The following is a 27,902-nucleotide window of genomic DNA, read 5'->3' as shown; positions in this document are numbered from 1 at the left end:
TCTAAAAGTCAATCTAAGCTCCAAATCAAGACTAGAAAAAGAAGAGCAAAATAAATCCAAAGCAAAGATAAAGTAGGGAATATTCAAGATAAAAGCAAAAATTGATGAAATAGAAAATAGAAAAATCAATAGAGAAAATTAATAAAACAGAACGCTGGTTCTTTGCAAAGATCAATAAAATTGACAAACCTCTAGCAAGACTGACAATTAAATACAAATTAGCAATAGCAGAAATGAAACAAAGGATATCATTACAGACCCTATGATAGATATAAACTTGACAACTTAATTGAAATGGAAAAATCCCTTGGAAATCACAAACGACCAGGATATACTCAGTATTTAATACATAATTTGAATAGTTCCATTGTTTTAAAGGGATTACATTTGTAATTAAAAAAAGTCTTTCGGCCCAAAATATTTCACTGGAGAGTGAAACTAAATGTTTAAAGAATAACTAACATCAATTCTATACCATCTCTCTAAGACACAGAAGAGGAGGAAATACCTTACAACTACTTATATGAGAACACTTTTACCATGATACCAAACCATACAAAGACAGTATGAGAAAAGAAAACTACAGACCGATATCCCTCATGAAAATAGACTCAAAATCTTTAGCAAGCTGTTGCAAACAGAACGTAGCCAAATATAAGAAGTATATTATATGCCATGACCTAGTGAGGTTTATTCTAGGGATGCGAGGCTGGTTCAAAAAAATCAATCCACGTTAATAGGCCAAGGAATCCATGAGCACAAAAAGAAAGCTATGAGAGCTAATAAACCAGCTCAAGGGTACAGGACATAAGATCATACAAAACTCAGTTGTATTTCTATTGAATTGTATTTCTATTTCAATTGTATTCATTTGCAAGAAACAATGTGAAAATAAAATTAAGACAATTCTACTTACGATGACATCAAAAATAATAAAAGACTTAGAAAATAAATGTAATCAAAGAACTACAAGACTTGTACACCGAGACCCACAAAATATCGAGAGAAATTAAAGACCTAAACAAATGTAAAGACATCCCATGTTCATCAAGTAGGATACTTAATATTGTTAAGATGGCAGCCCTCAAATTGATCTACAGAATCAATACAATCTGTATCAAAATCTGTGCAGAGAAGAGTTAACATAGTGGGCCTGACAATGCTATCGTTTTTGAAAATCCTGCTTGCAAGGTTGGCCCTTGGCTGGGATCTAGGAACTTGGATTTGGTCGGAGGGAAGGGCTCCCACTATCCCAACTGATGAGAGTAGCTTATTGTACCTTAACTGTTTGTGCAAACAATATGATTTATGGTGAACAACAGCTTTCCCCCTGGGACTCTGGGATTTTGGTATGTGCTAGGCAGAGGGTGCCTGGAGGACCAGCCCCTAATGAAAGCCCTTGGCACTGTCTCTAATGAACTGTCCTCATAAACAGCATTTCCACACAAGTTGTCACAACTCTTCATTGCAAAAAGCTATACTAAGTGAAAGCAGTCACAACAGACTACCTATTATATGGTTCCATTTATATTAAATGTCCAGAATAAGTCAATCTATACATCCACAAAGCAGATTACTGGCCGCCAACAGCTGGAGAGGTATAGAGTTGGGGGAGTTACGATAGCTAAAGGGCATGAGGTCTCTTTTTTTGGTGATGAAGATGTTCTAGAATCTATTTTGGTGATGACTGCACAACTCTGTGAGTACACTGAAAGTCACTGAATTGTACACTTTATATGGATGGTATTTGAATTAGGTGTCAATGAAGCTGTTATACAATTACAGTGGGTAATAAAATATATTGGTTCTTTAAAAAGTCTGTTGAAGAGTGACAGGAAAGACTCCATGGAACCAGTGAGGAAGTTGGTTCAATAAGCCAGGCAATTTGTACCAAAATAGTCCAATGTTCTTGGTCACGGCCAAGCAGTTCTATATGGTTCTGGGCACAGCAATTCTTGAACAACCGTTATCAGTAATTTTCTTTCTTTTAAAAAAAAATTGCGATATAACAGACATATAACAAACATATCAGTTTTCGATGCACACACTGATTTTGAATTATATAAATAGCCTTAAGCACTTACTAATATATATGAACCTAATAGTACCCCTGGCAGGAGAAATGACAATGAGTAAAACACACTCATTCTGTATTTGGAAAGGTAACGCTCATAATGAAATAACTACCAACACACGAAAGAACATGATACGTGCCAAAGCAAGGCTAAAATACAACTGCTAAGGATTTCAGAGGACATGTTGTTCGGCACACCATTATTGCCAGTACAGTCACTGTTGTCATATTCAGCCCAACATCACCAAGAATGATTACTGAGTGTCTAAGTACATGAGCAACTCTTAAGAGTCTATACAGAGAGTTAGGCGAAGTTCTTCCTTGAACCTAACACATCTTTTTGATGGGACTACTAAGGAAATAGTACATTAATGTTATAAGTGTGTCATCTCTATTATAAATAATTATGAAATATTAGGTTATAAATGTAACATACATAAAACGGCAGGTTTTCGGATGCAAGTTATTCTAGAGGGGGGATTCGCCGAGTTCCCTTTTAATTTGAGGAATGCCTTGGCAAAATGGGTTTTTGTATGGAGTGATCTTGTACCGTGTGGAAACACGTTTCCCAAGCAGCTGCGAACTCCTAGTGGCCACACGAACTCATTACCATCTAGCTTTGAGAGCAACAGGCACAGAAAGGTTAAGTCTGACATCCCTGCGGGGCAACTACCTGACAAAGCTGAAGACTAGGGCAGTCTTCATCCTATTTAAATGTCCCTAAAACCAGGGGCGATCCTGAAGGGTGTGTGGGCGGATCGATGCCTATAAGCACTATGAGGGAACCTGAAGAGGTTTATGCTTCCAGATCCCCTTTCTTTCCTCCGAGGCCTTTGTTTGAAACATTTATTGACAAATAAAGACACTCTCTGGAGGGAAGGAGAAAAACTGTCAGCAACTAATATTACATTTAAATACTTTTCTGTCAGAAAAGTTTGTTGGTCTGATAAAAAACGAAAAAGAATCCCGACTAACAGCCTAGTTTCCTCAGCCACTTCTCCAGCTCTGACATAAACATTTTTTTAAAGCACCATTAACAAGCCATACATGGATTGAAAGCTAAAGCTACACACGGGAGAGCCGCTCCCCACCAGTCAGTAACGGAAAAAAGACGAAACAAAACAGAACATAACAAAACAAACAGATGAGGGGCAGAGGGATAAGGGACTAACCGCCTCGGAATTACCACGTCAGACCAGCGGCCTCACGACCGACGGTTTCAGACCAACCGCCTCACACTAACGGCCAACAGGTGGTGCGCGGACCCTAGCATGCTCACCGGCAGGGCGAGATAACCGATCAACACTTTTCAACCAGGCTTGAAACCACCAGAGAGGGCCAAAAATTCAGACTAGGTACCTTTTACCCTTGCTTTTTTTGCTATGGGGATTCCTCTTCTGCATCTTCGGACCCTAGAAGAGAGTAAACGCGTGCTAATCTCTGAGCACACACACGTAAACCCCCGTCCCCAAGATAATGGAAGCGGCTCGTACTGGAAGTGGCTCATACCGGAAGTGGCTGAACCACCAATCAAATGGCCTCTCTGGGCTCCATTTTGCCGTTAATAAAACCTGGATTAAAATAGTACCCATATCATACAGCTGCGTGAGAAATAAATGAGATAATGCATGCAAAACACAGCACCGGGCAAATGTTCAGACCTGCAGAGTTAGAAACGCTGGGAGGGGGCCCAACTATCTGTTTCAGTACGCTCTCCGGGTGATTCTGAGGCATGCCTGAAGTGTGAGTTTTTGCTTTATGAAGAACGCTGCCCACTCAAATAGCTAACCAAAATCTTTGTTATTATTTCAGATTCCATGACTCCATGCTTTCTGAATTATGTTTCCTGCCTGAACTTTCAAAACCGTTATTTGTTTCTTGAGCCCAACTCTGTAGCCCGTATCACCACGGATACGAAGAGAAAGAGAGAACCTGTCTTCAAGGTTTCAGTGTAGGTGATCCAAGAATAGGAAAAGTTGATTAAACCTAATGGTCACAGTATCATTGCATAAACTAAATTAGGGAGGCTAAATCTGAGGCTGAAAGATACTTGGTGGCACTGACAGGCAGACCAGTTTCATGAAGGCTGATAGTTCGGTTCAGTTCAACTTCATGTTGCCATTATTCATAATAATTACATTACAAACACAGGTTCCATTTTTATTAATAGCTCTTTCAAATCAAATACAAACTGAAAGCATAGTTAAAGTGTGATTTGTATGGCTATTCACAAGTTTGTATGGAGGAGAAGATATTTGGATAGAATAAACAAGGCTAGAAAATGAATGATGGTCTTAGGGGGAAAAAAAGGTGACCAAAGCTTCTGGGTTTAACATATTTATGTTTGTCTCTTAGAGGATAACCTAAGTGCATACTACTTTACACATATCCACACACTAATGTAGCATGTTCCTTTTTTTTGACACTGAACATCCTTTCTTCCCCATCTGTCAATACGGGACACTCTGAGAGCCTCCGCAGCTTAAGAGAAAGAAGAGGCAGTACCATATGACTGAGCCTCCTTGCATTTTCATTACTGGTTTATCATCCAAAAACTGCTCTTGTTAGCCTCCAGGATGACAAGGTTGGGGTACCATGGGACAGGGCTCTAATCATCAATAAGAGTTCTCTCTTTGTCGTTTGGAGGATTTGATAAGACATTTTTCCAGGCCCAGATCACAGATTTTCCCTTCTGGGCTTGGAGACACAGAGGGTTTTTTGTTTGTTTGTCCGTTTGTTTGTTTTGTTTTTTTAACCTTAGGGATATACATTCTTGTGCTTGGAGAATAAATAAACATTTCCTTTCTTTGCTTCTTATTCCATAGACATGAGCCAGACACAGGAGCTCCAACTTAAATATCAGAAGTTCCCCGTGACAAAAGGGTGGTAAAGGAAAAACAAGTTCTATACTGTGGATTTTAGCCCATCGCTATTGACGAAAGCTCCCTTCTTGACCAAAATTAATTTTTAATAAAAGCTGTGTGTATTTAAGGTATATAACATAATGGTTTGATATAGTCAGGCTTATCTGAACCTTCTTCTCAATTAGGCCTCACCTTTGGCTTATAAAAACTCCAACTTTCGGTTTTTATGAGCTCAAGGCATGTCCTTAGAATGATGATCCCAGCCTCCTTAATATACCGGCCTGAGAAAGCTCAACATTGCCAAAAGAATTCCCTGTCTGTTTCAGCCAAAACCTGACCATGGGCCCCTGCCTCCCCTCCCTTTTCATAGAGCATTTACAGAACTTGTAATTGTAAATCCTTTCTCTGTCCCTTTGAGACATATCTTCTACAACCCAGAAATATCTGTTTCCAGGACCTGGGAGCCATCCCTTCGAAATGTAATCATCAAGAAAGACAGAGCCTCTGTTTCCCAATCTCTATGGAAGGATAGGAGTTCAACTTTGATAAGTGCCAGTTAGCAAACGCAGAGGCCCTGATCATGGTGATCAAACTCCGTTGGCCCCCAAAATGTCCCTCAATACTTTTCCTTTAGCACACCCCAGCATTTAAAGGGCTCCTGCCTTTTGTTGCACTGGAGTTGAGCTCTAGTTATCTAAAGTCTCTCCTCTACTGCAGTAGCCTGAATAAAATCTACCTTGCCACCTTTAACAGATGTCCAGCTCTGTTTCTCTTCGATGCCATGAACTAAAAAGGTCAGAACTGGACAACAAGTTTAAGACATGAAATCCTAGAGGTAACAGGGAAAGTAACAAATGAAGTCAGACCAAGACTATGAAACCCTAGCGTTTAGGAGAGTCATCTCAACCGATCTTTTAAAAATTCAGATGCAGTTCTTCTCATGTAGGAGGTTAAAGTGGAGACATGTGAAAAAAAGAAAAGGAGAGAACAAAATAATACTTGAGCGCCCTGCAAGTCATTTGGTTGTGGGCTAGTGGTTCCACACTGGGGATAAGCTAAAGGCACCCCAAAGTGTAATGGATGACCTTCTAAAGATTACCGTACCAAGAAACCCAGCACTGGCGATAGTGGAGAATAATAAAGAGGGGCTTGAGGAGCCTCTGAAAGGCTGACCCTGTCCCAAGACTATTGGCTTTTATTCTGGGCTAATAATGTTTCATGATGAAGGTTAGAGCTTGTTGGACCAGTTAGGCACCCAGGATCCTAAGGACACCCAACTTTGTGCTGTTATTGTCAGCTATAGAAAGAAACAGCAATGTCATGAAGTAGAAGTCCTAGTACTAGCTGGTGGTCAAGGCTTTAGGAGAGTATGGGGAGTTGAGGAAAGAACGAACATCTTATGTCAGACTGGAAGGATTATCATAGCATCCAAATGCACGAGAAAAGAATTATTTCAAGTTCTTATGAAATAACCTACTCCAATATTGCACAAGTCTTCTGAACTTCTTTTTGACTAAAAGTGTCTTAATGGCGAGATAAAACCACAGAAGCTGCTAAGGAAGTCTCCAACTTTCTATTTTCATACCTTCATTCAGGATACCCAGAAAGGACTTTGATTAACTCTGTCTCTAACTCTGAACCTTCAGGGGGGAAACCAAAGAAAATTAAGCTAAGATGTGAAAATCAACACTGCTCTGTGAAAAATAGACTCTACTGGTAACGAGTATGATTAGATTGTTCTGGAAGTCCAGCAAGAAGAATAAAGAGAAAGGAGGTCTCAAGGTGTTGTGAACTGGACAAAACATGAAAGGATTATGTGTACCCTTCTAGAGAGAACAGAAGGTTGTCATACAGAAGGCAGCTTGAGGTGGTTTTCATATGAAGAGATGTTGAGTTTGCCAGCCTGCTACACTTTTGCTGCAGTTGCTATGGTTTCAGGCATTGTGACCCAACAAACTCTGGTGTCATGTCCCAGGGTCATAAGCAGCAGGAAAGGCTTTGGCCCTTCAGTCTTGTCCAACTGCTGACAAGGGCAGCAGCCAGCTGCGGGTACCCGAGAACTTGACACTGCCCAGATCCATCTAAAGGGACATATCTCCTTTCTTGGTGGCACATTTTCAGCCAAAAGAACTTCATTATCAAGGTAATGAGTTTATATATTTTGTTGTTGTTGTTTTTTGTTTTGTTTTTTTTACAGTTCTTTAGAATCTGGACACGAGAGACCTCTTTGCCTCCCTCTCTTTGTTTCTAGGCTAGTGATCTCTAGTTCTGGGAAAAAAGAAACCCCCTCTTTTGAGGGTATGGGAAGCCTTTTCCTAAATGTTTGGGAGAACCTCAAAGATCTTGGAGGGTTGGGGGGGTCATAAAGGGTAGGCATGTAATACTATCCGGTGAAAGGATAGCTGAGTATAGGAGGGAGAGAGGGAGAGAAAAATGGAAGAAGGTAAAGGGAGGAAGGGAGGGGGAAAAAGAGGGGAAGAGGAGAAGGGAGCTAGAGGTTAAAGGGGTCTAAATTTTGAAGGAAGTTGGAGGAGAGGAATTCAATAGCCCTCTACCATTTGGCAAAAAGTTTCTCTTGTTAGTTAAAAAACAAAGTCAAATCCAAGTACGAGGTACCAAAACAATTCTACTGAACCCATAACTGTGTCTTCCTGTACATGGGTCTAAGGTCTTACATAACAAACATTATTTAGGGCTTTTTCCACTTTCTTTTTACTTTTAATTCCAGGCTGGGGTGGGAGGTGGTGGGGAGTGGTAAGAGAAGTTGGCAGAGATGATTATTCTTTCAAAAATAAAATTAAATATGGTTCTATGGGATCGGGGCCTGGTTTTTATAGCTATTAGACCGAGTTTTCTCAGTGTTCAGAATCTTGTTCTATTGTGGGATCTCATATGTTGTTTTAATTAAAAAGGTTATTTTTTCACTCTACTAGTGTTGGCCTTAGTCTTTTCCAATGGCTCTATGTGGTAAGTGTTACAGCTGTTTATCCCATTTCACTCCTTATATCATGAGAAAGGCTCTGGTTGAACTGGGGTTAACTAAAATTCAATTAAGGGGGATGAGGTATGCTTGATTCCTTGAAGGTGCTTAAGAATGGCAAAGGAAGTAGAGGCAGGTGAGATTTAGTGGAGTTTAGTAGAAATAAGTCTCTAAAGTTAATCTCCACGTTCTCTATACTTCCTTTTAAATTTGCTTCCCAACGAAGTATGCTAAAATGATCCTGATAATTTCAGAGAATCCCTTTCCCACTACTCACCCCACCAGTTTCTAGCCTAACCCAATATGAACTACATAGCTGAGTTCCAGGGCCTTCTTATCCAAACTGAGCCAGTTTCTAAAAACCATATATAAGCCTTTCGGATTCCTTTTCTTTTGTCTTTCCAGAGGCCTGATAATATTGAGTGGTTACACAGCGCCAGGGGTGTGTGCAAGGTCAAGCTCCATAGCCCAAAAGGACAGCAAGAACAGGAACGGAAAGTGGTAAGATACTAAATTACTCCCACTAAGGGGTGGAAAGGATTGCTTTATGGATACAGATATCCTGGAACCCAGAATAGACTAATGGAGGGTGATAGTGTCGTTTCTCTAAGATATCAAGTTCAGTAAAGTTTGTGGGCTGGGGGGTGGGGATTGGGGTGGGGGCGGGGCGCAGTATGCTTATACATCACAGAGGGACACGTGAAGGGAGGGAGAGAATGAAGAGTAGCTGGGGAGGGGGGTGGGGGGAGCCTCAGGGGAGGGAGGAGTGGTGGTTGCCTAGTTTTAGCAGCCTAATGGAATCATAATAATATCAGCTAGCTACAAGTAAGTTGCACTCAAGTGGGACTCCCACAGGAGGGCAAAATGTGTAATACTTCACATTTTTTATCACGTTCAAATGCCATTTGTACTGTTATGTATTTAATGCTTTTTTAATTGACTGACGTTTAAAAATTACCATCAACCTAAGCAATATTATACATAATGTCACAGGTTTTATGTTTTAGTATGTATTTTTCCTACTAAACAACAAAAAAGTACATATATTAAACACAGAAATGTTTATCCATGTATCACTTAAAGTTTTCTATAACATCAGTAGTAAAAACACCACTTTTGGGGAACACTATGGTAGTTGAAAGTGCTCTAACTGAAAGTCAGGGAATTGGTTTCTTTTTTTTTTTAATGTTTATTTATTTATTTATTTATTTATTTATAATTTTATTTTTTGGTTATTCAATTACAGTTGTCCCATTTCCCCCCATTGCTCCTCCCTCCCAGTTCATCCCTTCTCCCACAGTTATATCCCTCCCTGTTGTCCATGTCCATGAGTCATTCATATACGTTCCTCGACTAGACCCTTCCCTTACTTATCCCCCTTCTCCCCCTCCCCCCTCCCCCCTACTGACTACTATTCTAGTCTTTGCCTATTTAGTTCGTTTGTTTGTGTTGCTCTTTAGTTTCCTGAATTGAGTTCTAATGTAAGTTTCAGCTTTGAGTTTGCGTCAGTTGGGCAAGGCACCTTTCTTCTTACTTTTTTCAGTAAATGTAGGTATTGTAATTTGGGCATCTCTGACAGGTAGGTATTCTTATCTAGGAAATACAATAATGATAAGATTCTCTCTGCCTAATAGCATTTATTGAGTACTTACTATGTACAGGTACTCTGCTGAAAGCTTTGTATTCACTCTCAATCAGTCCTCACAAGAACCCCTAAGCGGTAGGTGCTTTATCGTCTCAAAGAGAAACCGCAGTCTTTTCTCTAGAATTTTCCTCAATACGCTGTCCTAATTTGGTGCAGATATGCTTTGTCGATGTGTCCACCCTGAAAGTGGAAGATAAAGGTTCCAAGGTGAGTATTCTCTGCTCCCCCCAGAGTTGGAATGAGTGAGAAACTGCTGAAAGAGTTATCAGTGGCAGCATAATAAAAGGGAAAGTCTGTGCCAGAGGGTGGAAGGATGGAGGAGATTCAGGTGGGCAGCCATCATTTTTGAAAACCCCAAACCCCCGGTTGAGAATATACTGTCACTCTTGATGCCAAATCTCATTCTAGAAGGAACTTAATTTGCTGGTAGGCCTGAAAGAATTACAGCATGGAAGGTAGCATGTCAGAGCAGTGAGAAAACTGTCCAAAAGTTTGACGATTCATGAAATATGATTCCTAAGATTTATGGATTTGTGAATGCCTCTGGAGGGGTAGTAATTTGTGAGGAGAACAATATCTCATTCTTCAAACATTAGCTAGCATCACAAGCCTACTTATCCTTCTCCATTGAAAGGAAAAGATAAGAGATATGACATTCATGTTTTGGAGAGGGCAGCTTGGAGAAGTCTCAAAAAGCAGTTATTCATAAGAATCTCACCACTTCATCCCATAGGATGCTGGTGGTTCCTGTTCCGGAGGTGACCTAACGCAACACCATCTGAAAGAGAAAGAAGTTATTATAATCAAAGCTACCGAGAAGCAAAACCAGTCTAAGGTATGCTTAGCTTCCGAGTCCACCCTTTCTAATTCCCAGAGTCCAGTGCTGACTCCGAAGACTCTGGTTCACAAAAGGTAAGAGAAATATTTCCAAACAAGCCCCTACATTTCACTACTATGATATTCCAGAGTTCACAGGCCTAAGTTCAAAGTCAGGTAAGTTTAATGTCCAGGTATCTAACAATGGCACTAATCACAGAGGTTCAGAATGCCCTTCCCTGATTGCAGGTCCCTACTCCAAACAGAATCTTGCTACCATTATCCTAACAAAGATGTGGAATGAAAGCATGATCTTTTTCAGTGCTTTCTGTTGTCTTCTACTGGGCTTGTGTGCTCCACATTGCCCAGTGTCCAAAAAAAAAAAAATAATAAAAATAAAAAAAGAACAAGCATATATGGAACAGAGAGAATCCACAATGACCAAGAACTGTAGTGGCTTGTTCCCCAAACCTGTTGCCTAAGAGATTACAGACTGTTAGGTAGCGTAAAGTTAGAAGCAATTCGATTTGGATACCACTGTCACATGCAAGTCCTTTTGTTTTTCTGTAACTACCTAAATTATATCTGTTGGGCTCCTGGCCCATGACAAGTCACCTTCACAGTCCTACAAACCTGGAGTAGATGATATTGAAATAGGATATTTGGTTTTATCTCAAAGGAGTCAATTTTTTTTTTTGTTCTGCATCTCTATGCTTATCTTATAACCAGGAACAACATTTCTGGCCTCAGACACATTTGGAGTGATGAGAGTGGCTCCTAAGGAAGAAAAAAAGTTTAAAAATATTCTTCAAAGAGTTTTGGGTTTAGTTGGAAGGAGGACTCCATTTTGAAGTCTTAAGAAAGGGATAAATTATACCTAATGTTTATTCTTAAAAGTGCAGCACATATTTCCTACACATAATGCAGGTGTCCTTGATTGTAACCTAAACCCATTTTCAAAATGTTGAACTTATCATGACCTCAAACTTCTAGGGATTCAGTAGAAAGTACGGAGATGAAGCAATGGAAGGGGTAAAGAGGACGATGGTACTTAGCAAGGAGTGGAAGACATGTATAATACATATACACATATCTAGACATGAGCATATGCACATAATTTACACTGACACACAGCAATATATACAAAATAATTTATACGAGCCGTGACACACACATCCCTGGCTACGTGTCTACATATGACACTGGTGAACACACACAAGCATTGAAACAACACATGTGTGTGTATATTCATAAACAATGACTCACCTACACAAAGGTATAGAGTCAGCTGCATTGACATACCCACATGTGACACATCAACATCTATATATGCATCCATGCACACTATGCATAAACATGCACACTACACATAAACATACACACATGAGCCTCGATCAAAACACAGTGACTGTACAAGTTCAGGTGATAGGCATGCACTCTTACACAGGGTGGGGCAAAAGTAGGTTTACAGTTATGAGTATGTGAAACGGTTTATTCTTGAATTATTACTTATTATTTTCCATACATACAACTGCAAACCTACTTTTCGCCCCACTCTGTAAATATACCTCATGTTGATACGCACACATACAAACTTAAGCAAAGTGACACTAACAACATTTGAATGCACTGATACATACCTTGACACAAATACAATGACATCCCCACTCACGTATTCACACAAGTACTCAAATACCCAGGGTGTGTGCAACACTGACACACATTCTCAATCATTCACGTAGCATATAAATATAACATAAACTGATACCCAATTTATTGACATACACAGTCATTATATTAGCACCGATCCACATTGAACATAAACATTTATTGATGTATTATCTATTATCTATTAATTACTATATATGTTAACATGTGAATTTATTCTTTTTTTATTCTTTTTTTTTAAATAAATAAAAGATTAATTAGTTATTTTAACAATAGGAAATAACAATCCCTCCCTCTCAGACATTAAGACCCTTTATAATCTTATAAAGGACAATGGGCGAAGGTCTCAAGCTCCTCTAGCTGCTTCAAGCTGGACATGGTTGTCGTTCGTCCTACCTACCCTTGGTCCAGACATCCCTAATAAGAGTGGGGGTGTGGAGGGGAGGGTTGCCTTCCCACATGGGGAAGGATCGTGCAGACTCCAGGTCAGTTGGCTGTCCCCAGACAACGGCGTGCTTGGTTTAACAGGCTGGCATCCTTGTTGTATTCTGGGGGCAACAGATTTGGCAAAAGGGTTTAAAGACATCTTCAATCCATAACCACTAGATGACAAAAGGCAGGGATTAATTTTTCAATGTTCCACATTAGGGAAAAGAAACGGGCTTCTTTGGAGGAAGGTGTGCCAGGCGCATCTCACCTGTCCAAAACCCTTTTGCCCATTCTACTTAGTTTGGGCTGAGGGAAATAGTTTAGCTTTCCCCACTCTTAGACCTCTGGGCCCTTTCGGTCCAAGCCATTAGGATAGAACAGAGAAACCAGTTTTAAAGTGAAGCCCACAAACCACCCCATTCTTCACCAACCCAGCCACTTAGTTCAGCCAAACCGTTGAGTCTCAGGAGGCCGCGCTGCAGACAGGATTAATACACATATAGGTATAGCTCCATGATACATTCTATTAGATTTGTATTATAAACAAACATGCAGATCACTCAAATCGACACTTGTCATTTACATATTCAGACACACTGACATACACATTCATTTTTACATTCACACAGTGTACAAAATGTACACGCTATCATGCACACGTTGGCCCGTACAGGAAACATATAAAATCGGTATTGATGTCAACACATTGTTACACAGGCTTACACACAGGCAGGCATACATGTGCACTGACATGTGCACACGGACACACACGCTAACAACACAGACTGAACATTCTCACATCTACTGAGATGTCCCCACTTATGAATTGCTATACTGTTATTCACACACACACACACATGACAGACACATTGATACATTTTTGACACATGTTGAGATAAGCACACGTGCTCATGTGAAATTGACACGCTACCACTTGTGCTCAAAGGGATATAATTATGTATTATGTTTCCATGCAAATCCTAAAGGGTAAACCCCTAATGTATGCAGTTTAGAAAGATATGTCTTCTAAATAAAATAAGGGGGGAAAGTAGCCTCCCCAAACTCTTAGGTGTTCTTTTTTTTTTTAGATGGACGGATCTATATGCCTTTTCACACAAGCTCCCTCTGATCCTATAACTGTTGTAAATTGGCTTCTAAATGATATCCAGAAGTATGCCTTGGGTTTCGAACATGCACTAAGTCCCTCAGCCTCTAGCTGCAAACATAAAATAGGAGATGAAGATGAACATCACAAATTACCCTCTGCAAACTGCTACAGCATCTATGATGATAAACTGAATATCGATTACATGGCCAATAGACCTCAAAGCCCACATGTAGACATGACTGCAGCCAAGAATACCAACAAAAATCAGAGTCCTTCCACCTCTCCAGCAAAATCTTCTAGCACTAACAGGGCAGTAATCTCTCCTGAGGGAGAATGTCCCATGGATGACCTTTCCTTCACCATCATCCGGCTATCTAATCTGGTAATGGAGATGCCTTGTAATGAAATCAAGAAGTTGGAAAATGGAAGCAAATGCTTTCGTCATTCAATCTATCCACCCTCTGGGAACAAAGGGAAAAACACTCCCCGCAGCGCTGTGAGCAAGATCGTTTCTGACATGGCCCATGATGCTGAGGAAATATCCTATGTGGAAAGGCGGGACACTGGAGAAGAGGGCAGGGAAGGTGGCAGGAAAAAGTTTATGTATAGTCAATTATCCAACAAGAACAAGGGGGTAGACAAAGAGATGTGCCAACAAGAGAGCAAAGATTTTTCACACTCTATCAGTAAAGGACTCACGGTTTATGCAAATCAGGTGGCATCTGACCTGATGGTCTCCATTTTGAAGACCTTGAAAGTGCATGCTCCTGGGAAGCCAATTCCCGCTTGTGTGGTCCTGAAGAGGGTTTTGTTAAAACACACCCAGGAAGTTGTCTCTGATTTGATTGATTCCTGCTTGAAGAACCTGCATAATATCACTGCGGCCCTGATGACTGACTGCGACTTTATCTCAGCTGTCAAGAAGAGTCTGTTCAACCACGGAAAACAAAATGCTACACATATAATGGAGGCCATGCTGAAGCGCCTGGCTACTGTTCTGCTTGGAGAGAAGGAGTCTAAATCACAGCCTCTGTTGTACGCATCCTTGAAGGCCGGCTCCCACAGTCTCAAATACGAGAACCAAAGTCAAAACCAAAGTCTTGAATTCTCCACCATGAAAACTGAATTGAAGGGGAAGGACAAATGCAAAATAAAACCAGAGGAGTGCAAGTCATTGATTAGCGCTGAAAGAGTTGCTGAACACATCCTCAAGGAGAGCCTGTCCATGTGGAACCAAAAACAACGAAACCAAGGCGAGATGGCTGGCAAAGCATGCGTGAGTAAGGAGGAAAAACGAGAGAAGATCAGCCCTTCCACAGAGTCACTGGCGAAGGACTTGATTGTCTCTGCCCCTATGCTGATTCAGTACCACCTGACCCAGCAGGCCGAGGCCAAAGATGCACTTGAAGATGACTATCCTGGTTCCACCATAGGCCATAGGACTCAGAGTGCCCAATTTGAAAAGAACGCAAGTGACCAAAGTGCCAAGGCACTTTCAGTGAAACATCTAGAATCTTGTGGAGCTCCTGGGCCATCTACCTCTGTAAAGGAGACTCAACAACAGGCGGAGTGCCAAAAGTCCGATATGTCAAACATCATTCTATCACTGATTCAGAAACTGCTCAGTGAGACCTCCTTCAACAGTGAAGAGCAATCTGAAGGGGAGAGCAAGCCTTCTGAGCCCAGGCCAAACAAAGCAACTTCAATGTCCAAGAGAGGGGAAAAACAATTCCAGGAGAATTTAGACCTTGATTTTGCCAGCGGGATGATGCAAATGAACTGGCAATTCATCAATCAACTGGTAGAACCTGTGAGGAAGCTGTGCCTTATCATGGCTAGGTATCACAACAACAGGGAAGCCCTGGCCGAATTGGAAGAACAAGCAGCCTTGGTACACAACCCAAGTTTCCAAGTTGGTGGCCCCAGATGCAGTCACAGTAGTGCAATGTCACAGAACTATCGAGAGTTTTCTGGGCCGGAAGTCATCATCAATAATTGGTGCTCAACAAGTAGCTTGCAGAAACAGCTCCAGGCTGTCCTGCAGTGGATTGCAGCCTCCCAATTTAAGGTGCCTGTGCTCTGTTTCGTGAGAGATGATGATGGACAACTGGAGAAGGTAAGCAATGGCAAAGCACAAGAAGAAAGATGGTTAGACTGGGCAGGGGAAGGGAGGCAAAACTGTACTTAGGGCTCACGAGCAGTCCAAATTTTTCTCAAGTATGCTCTTTACTATGTGCTTTATGAATTACTTTATCCTCATAAAAAGACACAAAAGCAATGAACCATTAATTGAGGCTGTAGCACCTCGGGGTCTGCACATTTCAGCCAAGAGGAGGCGAGAAAGATTAGCTTTTTTTTTTTTTTTAAATTCAGTGACCCTTTAAACAAACTACTTGGTAAAATATGTTTTAGGAAGGTGGGGGAGATGGCCACCCCTAACCTTGACCTAGCAATCAGCACAGACTAACCAAAAGACCCAGGCCTTGGAGAGAAGTATTTAGTAAAGACAACTGATTCCAGGTTTTGTTTTTTGATGCTCAAAATGAAGTTATGTTTTTCATTTTGATCTATGACATTAGAGGAGGGTCAAGGAAAAAGGAGAGGGAAGGCAGTCCTGGATCAGCGAAAGCTTTTACTCTAATCTTAGTCATGGGCGGAAAGGTGGGTGAGGGGGGTAGTTCACTTTATCCACCTGAGACCTTTCTTCAAAAGTATCACATGACTCAAGCTATCTCTGCTCCCTCCACAGCTTCCAGAAGTTTCAGCTAAGGCAGCAGAGAAGGGGTACAGTATTGGAGATCTCCTTCGAGAAGTAATGAGGTTTTCCAAGGAACGACAACTGGATGAAGCCATGGACAACATGGCTAGAAAACAACTGCTGGACTGGCTGCTCACTAACTTGTAAACTAACAGTCCCTTCAACAACTCTGTAGCTAGTCACCCCATCCCCACAGCAGCATTCCATGCCATCTGGGCGCCCCTTCATTAGGCAAGTTGAACAACACACTACACGACTGTCTTTCCCAATACGTCTGAGCAGTTGGACTATGCAAGTACAAGGTGTTAAATAAGCTAGGCAACAACATGAATTAAAAAATTAAAAAAAAAAGTCGTTGTGTTCTTTTTTTTAAAATATACGTTCTATTGTTAACTTTTTTATTATTATTTAGATTTTATTTATTTATTTATTTCCAGAGTGAGGGGAGCGGAGGGAGAAAGAGAGGGAAACATCAATGTGTGGTTGCCTCTCACGAGCCCCCAACTGGGACCTTGACCTGCAACCCAGGCATGTGCCCTGACTGGGAATTGAACCAACGACACTTGGCTTGCAGGCCGATGCTCAATCCACTGAGCCACAGCAGCCAGGGCTAGAAAAAAAAAGTCGTGTTTCTTAATCAGATATATCTGAGGCAAAAGAGGGGAGTGGGTCTAAATCCAAGGATTAGTGATACAGTGTTGGGCTTGGGTCTATATCTGACCTTAGGTAATTTTCTGAGCACCCAAGACATAAAGATATAACTCATGTCCAAATCTCTAAGTAATATGGTTTGTCCATTATGATCCAGAGGTTTGCCACCTGTGGACCCCCTGTTTCTGCCACATTACACATATAACTTGATAATCTCCCCTCTAATCCCGAGGGTACGGTTTTCTCGGTCTTTGTCAGGAATTTGCAGATGGGCTACTGTGCTGCAGGAGCTCAGCTCCAGGCAGGTTAACTTTGGATTAAGTGAGACCAAAAAGTGACAGTGGAGTGTTTGAGAGGGAATTCATTCCAAGTTTATTTATTTATTTTTAAGTATATTTTATTAATTATATTGTTACAATAGCTCCAATTTTCCCCCTTTGCTCCCCTCTACCCAGCAGCACCCCTCCCCCAGCAACCCCCCCAACCCAGTCCATACCAATGGGTCGTACATACAAGTTCTGGCTTCATCCTTTCCTATATTGTTCTTTTTTTAAATTAATTAATTAATCAATTAACTAATTATTCTAACAATAAAAAATAACAATCCCCCCTCTCAGACTTAAGACCCTTTATAATCTTATAAAGGACAATGGGTGACGGTCTGGAGCTCCTCTAGCTGCTTCTGGACATGGCCGTCGGCCTACCTACCCTTGGGTCCAGACATCGCTAATAAGAATGGGGGTGTGGAGTGGAGGGTGGTCTTTTCACATGGGGAAGGGTCTTGCAGACTCCAGGTCCGTTGGTTGTCCCCGGACAATGGCGTGCTTGGTTTAACGGGCTGGCATCCTTGTTGTATTCTCGGGACAACAGTTTTGGCAACAGGGTTAAAAGACATCATTCAATCCATAACCACTAGATGACAAAAGGCAGGTATTAATTTTTCAATGTCCCACATTAGAGGAACAAAAGGGTTTCTTTGGAGGAAGGTGCCAAGTTGATTTTTTTAATTAAGTATATTTTATTGATTATGCTGTTACAGTTGTCCCAATTTCTTTTCTCTTTGCTCCCCTCCACCCAGTATCCTTCTTCCTTCCAGCAGTCCCACCCCCCTTAGTTCATGTCCATTGGTTGTGCATACCAGTTCTTCAGCTTCACCCTTTCCTATATTATTCTTAATGTCTCCTTGCCTATTTTGTACCTACTAATTATGCTCCTTAATCCCTGCACTACTTCTCCTCCTTCCCCTTCCCAGCCGATAACCCTCCAAATGATCCCTATGCCTATGATTCTGTTCCTATTCTGGTTGCCTGTTTACTTTTATTGGTTTGTTTTTATTTTTTAGGTTCTGTTGTTGATAGTTGTGACTTTGTTGTCATTTTAATGTTCATAGTTTTGACCCTCTTTCTCTTAAATAAGTGCCTTTAACGTTTCATATAATAAGGGCTTGGTGATGATGAACTCCTTTAACTTCACATTGTCTGGGGAGCACTTTATCTGCCCTTCCATTCTAAATGATAGCTTTCCTGGATAGAGTAATCTTGGTTGTAAATCCTTGTTTTTCATCACTTTGAATACTTCTTACCAGTCCCTTCTTGCCTGCAATGTTTCTTTTGAGAAATCAGCTGATAGTCTTACAGGCACCCCTTTGTAGGTAACTCTGCTTTTCTCTTGCTGCTTTGAAGATTCTCTATCTTTGACCTTGGGCATTTTAATCGTGATGTGTCTTGGTGTGGTCCTCTTTGGGTCTAGTTTGTTTGGGACTCTGTGCTTCCTGGACGTGTATGTCTCTTCCCTTTGCCAAAGTTGGCATTATTTATTTATTTATTTATTTATTTATTTTTACATAAGGTTCAATTTCTTGCTCTTCCTCTTCTCTTTCTGGCACTCCTATGATTCAGATGACGGCACGTTTCAAGTTGTCCCAGAGGTTCCTAAGCCTGTCCTCATTCTTTTTTTTCAATTCTTGTTTCCTCCTTCTACAATGGTTGACTGTTTATTTCTTCCTTATGTCCCAAGTCATTGATTTGAACCCAGACTTCCTTCCCTTTACTATTGGTTTTGTGTGGATTGTCCTTGGTTTCACTTAACTTAGCCTTCACTTGTTCCCTTCTGCATTTGCCACACTCCAGCATATCTGTCACATCTGTGAGCATCTTTATCACCAGTGGTTTGAACTCTCAGTCTGTTAGGTTGCCTATCTCCTCATCGCTTAGTTCTTCCACTGGAACCTTGATCCGTTCTCTCTTTTGGGCCATACTTCTCTGTCTCATTAACTTGAGAGGCTTCTGTGTTTGCCTCTGTGTTAGTAGAGCTGTCACAACTGCTACATTGGGAGGGGCAGAGCCTTAGGTCTTCGTTAGTATGGGGCGACCCATTTGGCCACGTTGTGGTGCCATATGAGGGAGAGGAGTCTGAGAGGGAACAAAGCTGCTTGCTCAACCCTCGCCCCTTTTCCAGGCACTTCTCCCACTTCCTGTGTGGAACTGGCTGTCTCTAGCTATTTCTCTGGCTGTGGTTCCCAGAATGGGTGGGTTTGTGGCATTCTAGGACTCTGAGGGCCTCTAAACAAAGGAACTCTGCTGAGAGACCAGCAGCTTCTACCCATGCCCCAACCCCCACTGGCTTTCAGTCACGAGCAATGGGTTTTATTTTCCCTGGTGCTGGAACTGTGAGCTGCACTGTCTGGTCTGGTGCTGAGAGCTCTCCCCAGGTGTTCCTCCCTACTTTTTTTAAAGGTGTGACTGCGTTTTCCACTGGTCTGCCACTGCCGATGCCACAGCTGCCACTGCCACCTCACTGCTTCCTCTCTGCCCCGGCTCCATCCCTCCTGCCTCTCTGGATGAGTTTTTCTTCTTTAAATCTGTGTTTGTTGAACTTCCATGCAGCTCGACTTTCTGGAACTTCTGGGTGTCTCCAGTTTTGAGGTAGTTGTATTCCTTTTCAGTTGTGGAAGGAGATGCAGCGTGTCTACCTATGTCTCCATTTTGGCCAGAAGTCCCAAGTTTATTCTTGTGGCAGCAGGTGAGACAGGAACAAAGGATCCACGCTCTCCATGGTAAGCCGGTGGCAATTCTGCTTGGCGTCTCTGTGCTGACACTGCATGCCAAGGCATTTGCCACCTCAGCAAAGGGTGTATGCCCAGTCCATGTACACATTGCTACAGACTGACCCTAAGGGTGATTTTAAAAACAGGTTTTAGTGGTACTAACAAGGGTAGGTCTTGCTCGTCCGGTAGGCTGCATGCTAAAGAGATATCTTGAGATAACACAATAGCAGGTATCAGGTCCCTCCCTGGTTTTGTATACCACACCTTTACTCCCCTCCCCAGGGTAGTTTCTGTTGGGTCTGAATAACTACTACAGTGCAGTTTGTAGGACCAAATCCCTTATTCTCGCTGTGAACACTTCTTCATCCAGGCCATGAGTTTTCAAATTACAGTATAAATAGCATCCTTCAGTCCCAGTTCTCCTAATAGCTGCTGTAACCCAGTATACAACTGCCACCTGCTGGACGTAGATGGAAGATCTCCTGGGTTCGGCCACGTAATGCGATCAGCTGCCTTGATCCAATCTAACAGGGAATGATTGCCTGGAGTCTCGTGTGCATTCTGCAGCTGCTGCCTCAGCACTGGGTGCGTGGGGTTGGATACAAGCTTACCCATTCCCTGGCCAGGAAGTAAAATGCCACCCGCCCCTACATCCCATAATCTTAGCAACCAAGCCGCCAAAGATTCTGACGCCTTTTGCCAGAAGAAGCTCCCCAAATCCACCAGCTCTGCTTGCAAGTACGGATGCACTGTGGAGTGCTCTGTGACTGGCAGAGGGGGCTGGCTTGACCCTCAGTCATTCAAGGACACTTAGTCTTAATCTTCTGCATTACCACCACCGCCACCCCAGGCATGGCTGAAATGGGTGAGGTCTAGCCCTCCCCAACATCCTCCTCCTCATCCTCATCCTCCGAGGAGTCTATGACCTGTACCTCTGATCCTGTCACAAAACCAGTCCTGATCCAGGCCCTCAGGGTGGCCACTTCCACCTCTAATAGCTCCCATGTTTTCTCCCAGGCAGCCCTCAATTCCTGCTCCTGAGACAGGTCCTCTTTCAACTCTCGGACCTGGGCTTCCAATTCAAGCAACTCCCTGAATGCTTTATGCAGAACAGAGAAATAGCCAGCCTACAGCACCAGCCCCTACCCAGGCACTTTTCTTCCCTAGAGAGCCCCCTATCTTCAGCAGAGCCTCTTCTCTCACCTCAGGAGTCACTTCTACCCTCTCCCAATCTTGCAGGGGCACCGAAGCCTCCAACACGGTCACCACCATGAACCACATATCCATGCAGGCCAACCCGATAGCCCACCCTGAGTGGCCGTGCCCCGTGGCTGACCCCTGCTCCATAGCTTTCGTTTGTGGCAAGTCCTGCTGACTGTACCAAGTGCCGCAGGAGCTCAGCTCCAGGCAGGTTAACTTTGGATTCAGTGAGACTGCAAAATGACAGTGGGGCGTTGCAGAAGGAATTCACACCAACTTTATTCTCGTGGCGGCAGGCAAGACAGTAACAAATTATCCATACTGCCTGGACAACAGGGACTCATATATATAAGAAATTAAACAGAAGTAGCACAGGGCCAACAAGAACTGTGAGATAGTGTGGCACCTGCATACTAAGGCACTCTTTTATGTAAGGATAAGCTGGAGAAATTCATGGGTGTTGAGGCAGGGTTCTTGACTACAGTCATCATGACAGGACAGCTAGCTTAGACAAAAAAAAAATTGATAGGTATATTACTCAAGGACATTGTGACCACTTGCCACATGCACGCGCGCGCTCGCGCACGCCCACACACACACACACACACACACACACACACACACACTCCATATCAACTGCATGTGGCTATTTAGTACTTACTATTTAGCCATGGCTATTTAGTATTTACTGACTGAACTACAATGTGTTCTGATCCTCCCCCCTGTGTGAATAAAGTTTCCTTATAAGTCATTTCCTTCAATTGATGAGATTTCCTTGTCTTCTACCAGTCTGAAAGGAAATTTTTCTGAGAATAAACTACAGAATGGTAAATTCCTCATAGCCATGCTATGCGAATTCAATTGAGACTAGCACTAAGTTCCTAGATTTGTTGTATGCTTCTCAGAAGTCAATTATAATGCTAGAATTCATTGCAGATCAGATGAGATCAAGATAGTGGTTTCGACCCTGTGGTCCTCTACTAGCTAGTTTGCTGTGGCATACCTTAGCACCTTTGAGGTGCGAGTGGCTTTGTAGAACAAGCACAAGATGTGGCATCCTTCTGAATTCAAAAGTCAAAGCTTTTGCCTCTTACTAGCTACGTGGCCTTACAGAGTCACCTAGACTGTAAGCCTGTTTCTTCACGTGTAAAATGTAGCCAGAAATTACCCTCACTGTTTAAGCTGGAGGAATGGATGTGATGCTTTGCACAAGGTGAATCTTATAAATGTGGCTATGTGAAGGAAGCTGTATGTCTCAAAGCCCATCCTAACACATTTGCAAGTGTTCTTGATATATTTTAAAATAAAAACAAAATTCTCTGACAATGTAACCTAGAGAGACACTTTACGGGGTGAGGGGTGGGGGATAAGAGGCATGGAGGCAAACTTTACCTTCACAGTGCCTGGACCTGTCAGAAGGAAAGGCAGGCCCCTTTAAAGCAGAACCTTTAAAGCTCCACAACTCAAATGAAAGCTAGTCAAATCTTTTGCAGTCCCATCCCACCCCATGAAGAGCTTTGGAGTTGAGCCACTACAGATCCTTGTCTCTGTCCTTAGGAAAATCCTTAATAAACAAGTTACAGGGCCAGGGCTGCATTTCTGATGACTCAGATCTCCCTGAGCATAACTGGGGCCCATAGTAGTTTACTTCCTTGATTAACTTGGCTCTTGACTTGCTCCTGATTTTTATTATGAGGCAGCCTTAGGGATTCCTGGGACTGTGGAGATACAGCACAGGAAGTTATAAGTGCTGTTAAGTGGAAGGCATTGGGGTAAGATTCTCCTTGAGGGCTTTTTTACTTCTGATATTTCAGGATTATAAGAGTTTCTTTTCCATATTTTCTCAGGGAAACCTGTGTAGATGAGGTAAGATCAGGGTGAGGAAACTTGATTTTTGCCAGAACTAATTGACAAACTCCAAGAGAGAAAAGAATGCTTTGGGCCTCAAAGGGCCCTGGCAAGTGTCTGGAACAGCTCTGCAGTCTTGAGGTTTATCCCTGGAGGGTGGGACCCTGGCCTTTCACCTCTATAAATTGAGAAGTGCTCCCCGGCACCATATTAGCAATGCGGCCTTCCTCAGTGCCAACAGTTGGAAATGGGCAAAGATTTCTGCTGAGCCGCGAACCCAACGTGTAAAAAGGGAAGACAGGAGAAGAAGGAGGGGAAAATCACAATTATCTCCTGATAGGTGGTGTAATTAATTGGTTTGCTATCTCTAACAGTTTTAGTCTATCTGAGCATCAGGCATCCATTTTAAAAGGAAGTTGTGAGCATAACTCATCTAGAAGGTTACTGCAGGTCTAGGGCTGTGTTGAGGTGAAGTGTTAGAAGCACTTGCTTCAGGGTCACATTTTAAGGGGGTACCAGAAAACTCAGTAATCAAGATAAATAATATTTCAATGTACTATTTTTATTTTAATATGCTTTTAGTTTTTTAATTTTTAATTTTATTGTTGTTCAACTACAGTTGTCCTAATCCTTTTCCCATTGCTCTCCCCTGCCCCGCCCACCCCCACTCCCACATTCATAGTCAGTTCTTACCTTTTGCTCATGACCATGGGTCCTTTATACTTGTTCCTTGACTCGACCCTTCCCTTTCTTTCCCCCATTACTCCCCTTCCCCTTCCCCTTCCCCTTTGGTCGCTGTCAGTCTGCTCTTTGTTTATATATCACTGGCTCTATTTTGCTCATTTGTCTGTTTTATTCATTAGCTTCCTGTATTAGGTGAGATCGTATAGTATTTGCCTTTCACCGCTAGCTGATTTCATTAAGCATAATATTCTCCAGGTCCACTCATGCTCTTGTGAAGGGCGAGAGTTCCTTCTTTCGTTCTGCTGTGTAGTATTGCACTGTGTAAATGCATCACAGTTTTTGATCCACTCACTTATTGATGGGCACTTAGGCTGTTTCCAGCCCTTAGCTAATGTAAATAACACTGCTATGAACATTGAGGTACATAGGTTCTTTTGAATTGGTGTTTCAGGGTTCTTAGGGTATAATCCCAGCGGTGGAATCAATGTGTAAAAAGGCAGTTCCATTTTTAGTTTTTTGAGGAAATTCCATACTGTGTAATGTTTTTTTAAGTCAAAATTAATAGCAGTCAGAGAAAGACAAGTACCATATGATTTCACTCATATGTGGAATCTAATGAACAAAATAAACAAACAAAACAGGTAGAGAACAGACTGACAACTGTCACAAGGGAGGGAGGTTGAGAGGCTGTGTGGAAAAGGTGAAGAAATTAAGCCAAAAAAGAAAAAGGAAAAAAAAACCCACTCATAGACATAGACAACAGTATGGTGATTACCAAAGGGAAAAGGAATTGGGGGAGGCAGAGGATAAAGGGGAGAAAAATGGTGATGGAAGGGTGAGAAACGCTCACAATAAATCACTGGTACACAGGACTTGAGCAGCAAAGCGAGGCATTTATTCGTGAGTCTGCGGAGCTGGGCGCACCACCAGCCAGGAGCATGTGCGCGCAAAGTAGACAAAGTAAACTGGTTTTATACTAAGGCGATGAGCTCTCCTCCCCTCTCCTTCTCCCCGGTTTCTCCACTACTGGTTAATCCGGGTTCACAATCTATTCTAATGTGATTAACTACTTAACTCAGGGTGTGATTAACTAAGGGTAATCTAGTTATAGGTCTATGTCCAACTTACTGTACTTGCCAAGTTATCTAGCTACATCTTCCCATTTCTCTGTGTTTGGTGACAACAGTCTTTCTCCTTTTGAGCCCAGAGATATGTGTGAGGAGCTGCAGAATGTCGTTCCCTCGCCCCTTTTCCATGATTCATCTGTTAATTTTCTCCTGCTGGTTTGAGAGTCACTGGCTTGCTTCTTTATCCCTAACAGAAGGAGATATGACTAGGGGTGGTGAACACACAATACAATATACAGAAGGCTTATTATAGAACTGTACGCCTGAAACCTATAGATTGTAATTTTATTAACCAATGTCACCCCAACAAATTCAATAAAAAATTAATGCAAAAAATTCCTTGATTGTGATACAGAAGATACAGTAACAGTGCCATGCCAAACCATAATGGAACTTGAGGCAAAAGCAAAAATGGGTAGGCATTATATTGCCAAGGCAGTACTTAGAGAACGTCTTGTCCTAAAAACGTGTATCAGTACAAAAGAAGCCAATGCATTGGCTCCTGCTTAAAGAACGTAGGGAACAAATCAAACAAGTTTAGGAAAGGGGAAATAAAACTTGGAGCAAGGAAAAAGCAGAGAAATCAAAGTTTCACTGAAACCTTACAAATATCAGGGAGAAGGAGAAGGATGTCTGTAGTGTTCCTCTCTTGCTGAACATAGGAGTACATCTTCCCAACAAAGCTCATATTGCATTAATTCTGCTTGAAAACAGGGACAACACAAAATCGACCTTTCAAAATTCTGCTTTAAAATAGTTCTAATACGGAAAAAAGACAAATAAAAATGCTACTTTTGCAAATGATATATATTTGTACATCCATGAAAATCACGTCCCCTAATACCAGAAGTAATAAGTGAACTTTGCAGAAGTATAAGATAGAAAATACTAGTGAGGTGTAAGAATTTGCCATCAACTAAAACAGTTCCAGATTCTTTCTCCCCAGCGACTCAGAAACATGTTAAAAGGTTGAGCACTACCCCTGCACTAAAGTCTTTGTGCTGTCAGAACATGAAAAACATCTAAAAATTGATTGTGTTTCTATATCCTAGAGCCACCCAGTCAGAGAAAGACAATGACAATATTAAACACTGGCATATTAAGGAAGGCAAGAAATGCATTTACAGAGCACTTACTGAGTGCCAGACACTACTAAGTGCTTTAATTCTTCCTAAAACCGTGTGAGCGTGGTTTGTTATTAGCCATTTTTACCGATGAGAAACTAGAGGCTTAGGTTTAAAAAGCTTTTTGCAAGGTCATGTGATCAGTAAGTGGGAGAGTTGGTATTCAAATCCAAGTTTGCTTCTCTATGTTCTTTCCATTCTTCTCACACTGTTTTCCTATTCATTCAGAACCCGTGTTTATTAAAAAACAAAGCCATAAAACATGAACGAGGAAAATAGAGGAAGCTGATAAATACAGAAACAGACTATGCTTCTACTATAACTAAATAAACAAAACAATATTCTCTAATTCAACACATAGGTCTCATACAATGCCAGTGTAAATCTTTATGGGATATCACTCCTCCCACAAATATTTTTTAATTACAAAGGGAAAAGGAGTAACTACAATAGATAAACCCCATCAGTCACATTTGTAATTAGGTGATCAAGGTTAACATTGCCAGTAAAGACATTGACACCACCTACCTCCAGACATGATGTCAAGAGAAGGGCACATTACCTCTATGGCAGTTTTGCAAAAAAAAAAAAAAAAAAAAAAAAAAAAGCATGACTCCGGCGTAATCATGAAAATGATTCGGTAAACTCAAATCGATAGGACATTATACAAAATACCTCACAATAATTGACTGCAAAGATTCACAAGGGAATGTTTTAGGGTTATGGAAAATGTCATCTATGCACCTTGATAATAACAGAGGGGGGTGGTTAGTGCAGGTTTATGTGTACATTTCCTCAAGGCTCAGCAAACTATACACTTGAAATTAGTAAAACATTATTCTATCTGAACATTATTCTATCTAAATTATATCTCAGTAAAGTTAATTGAAAATATAGACTTAATAAATACTTGTAAGGAAAATGCCTTCACTATTCACATGTTTTCTTTGCTTTTGTGCTTCTCCAGAAAGTCTCTAATTCTGACTTTAGGCCCTGAGCCACCCTTAACTTGCAGCCCTCCCTCCTGCTTCTTCCACTTGTCTGTGGAGGCCCAGAGCAGGAAGTTCCTTTCTGTGAGAACTTCCCTCCCAGATCCCAGTCACATATCAAATGTGAAAAGGGTACCAAGCCCTGGCTGCTGTGGCTCAGTGGATTGAGCATCGGCCTGAGATCAAGTGTCGCTGGTTCGATTCCCAGTCAGGGAACATTACCAGGTTGCACATCAGGTCCCCAGTTGCGGGCGCGAGTGAGAGGCAACCACACAGAAAAAAAAAAAAAAAAAAAAAAAAAAAGGAAAAGGAAAAGAAAAGAAAAGGGTTCCAGCTTGTCCTCTTGTCATGAAAGTCTCCTCCTCAGAAAAGCCTTCCTTCCTTCACCGAACTCTCACAGTTATTCTTTAAACATCACCCTGTTTTATTTTCATCATACCAATTGATATGTCATTTATATTCTTATTTGTTTGGTTATTGACTGTTTATTCCCACTAGAATGTCAGTCTTGCTCACTACTGTATCCTCGGTGCTTAGCGCAATATCTGGTACATAGTAGGCCATTAATAAATTTTTATTGAATAAATAATGATCCACCTATTTCAGTGTTCCCAGGTGGGGAAAATGACAGAAAATAGGGAGTCAAAAATGTGTCATTCACCACTGCCACTTAATGTCACTTAATCCCTTAATATAGATGCAGCATCAGTTTCTTCCCCTTGGAAATTGGGCATGCTAATCAATGTCTTTCGTACCTACATTTGTGGAGGTGTTGAGCCACTCGAAAAGGCAAGCAAGGTAAAACTATTTGAAAATATGCTCAATGTGCCCATTAAAGCTTCGATATAAAATAATAAGAATAGTAACAATAGCAATAATAACATTTACTGA

General features: G+C 41.7%; 1 protein-coding gene across 1 annotated transcript in view; it reads left to right on the top strand.

Annotated features, from left to right (window-relative positions):
• Positions 1 to 16,654, top strand: part of LOC149989996 (A-kinase anchor protein 4-like) — a 42,334-nt gene extending 25,680 nt beyond the window's left edge. Inside the window, exons 2-6 of the mRNA XM_090265724.1 lie at positions 8,324 to 8,419; positions 9,720 to 9,770; positions 10,297 to 10,398; positions 13,565 to 15,700; positions 16,334 to 16,654. Coding sequence (XP_090121850.1) covers positions 8,324 to 8,419; positions 9,720 to 9,770; positions 10,297 to 10,398; positions 13,565 to 15,700; positions 16,334 to 16,489 — 2,541 coding nt within the window. The 3' untranslated portion in view covers positions 16,490 to 16,654. The remainder of the gene's footprint in view (positions 1 to 8,323; positions 8,420 to 9,719; positions 9,771 to 10,296; positions 10,399 to 13,564; positions 15,701 to 16,333) is intronic.
• Positions 16,655 to 27,902: the final 11,248 nt, after the last annotated feature.

Source organism: Furipterus horrens, unplaced genomic scaffold (assembly GCF_987537825.1).
Source record: "Furipterus horrens unplaced genomic scaffold, mFurHor1.1.pri manual_scaffold_53, whole genome shotgun sequence".
Classification (NCBI taxonomy): Eukaryota; Metazoa; Chordata; class Mammalia; order Chiroptera; family Furipteridae; genus Furipterus; species Furipterus horrens.
This window is presented reverse-complemented; position numbering and strand designations above follow the sequence as displayed.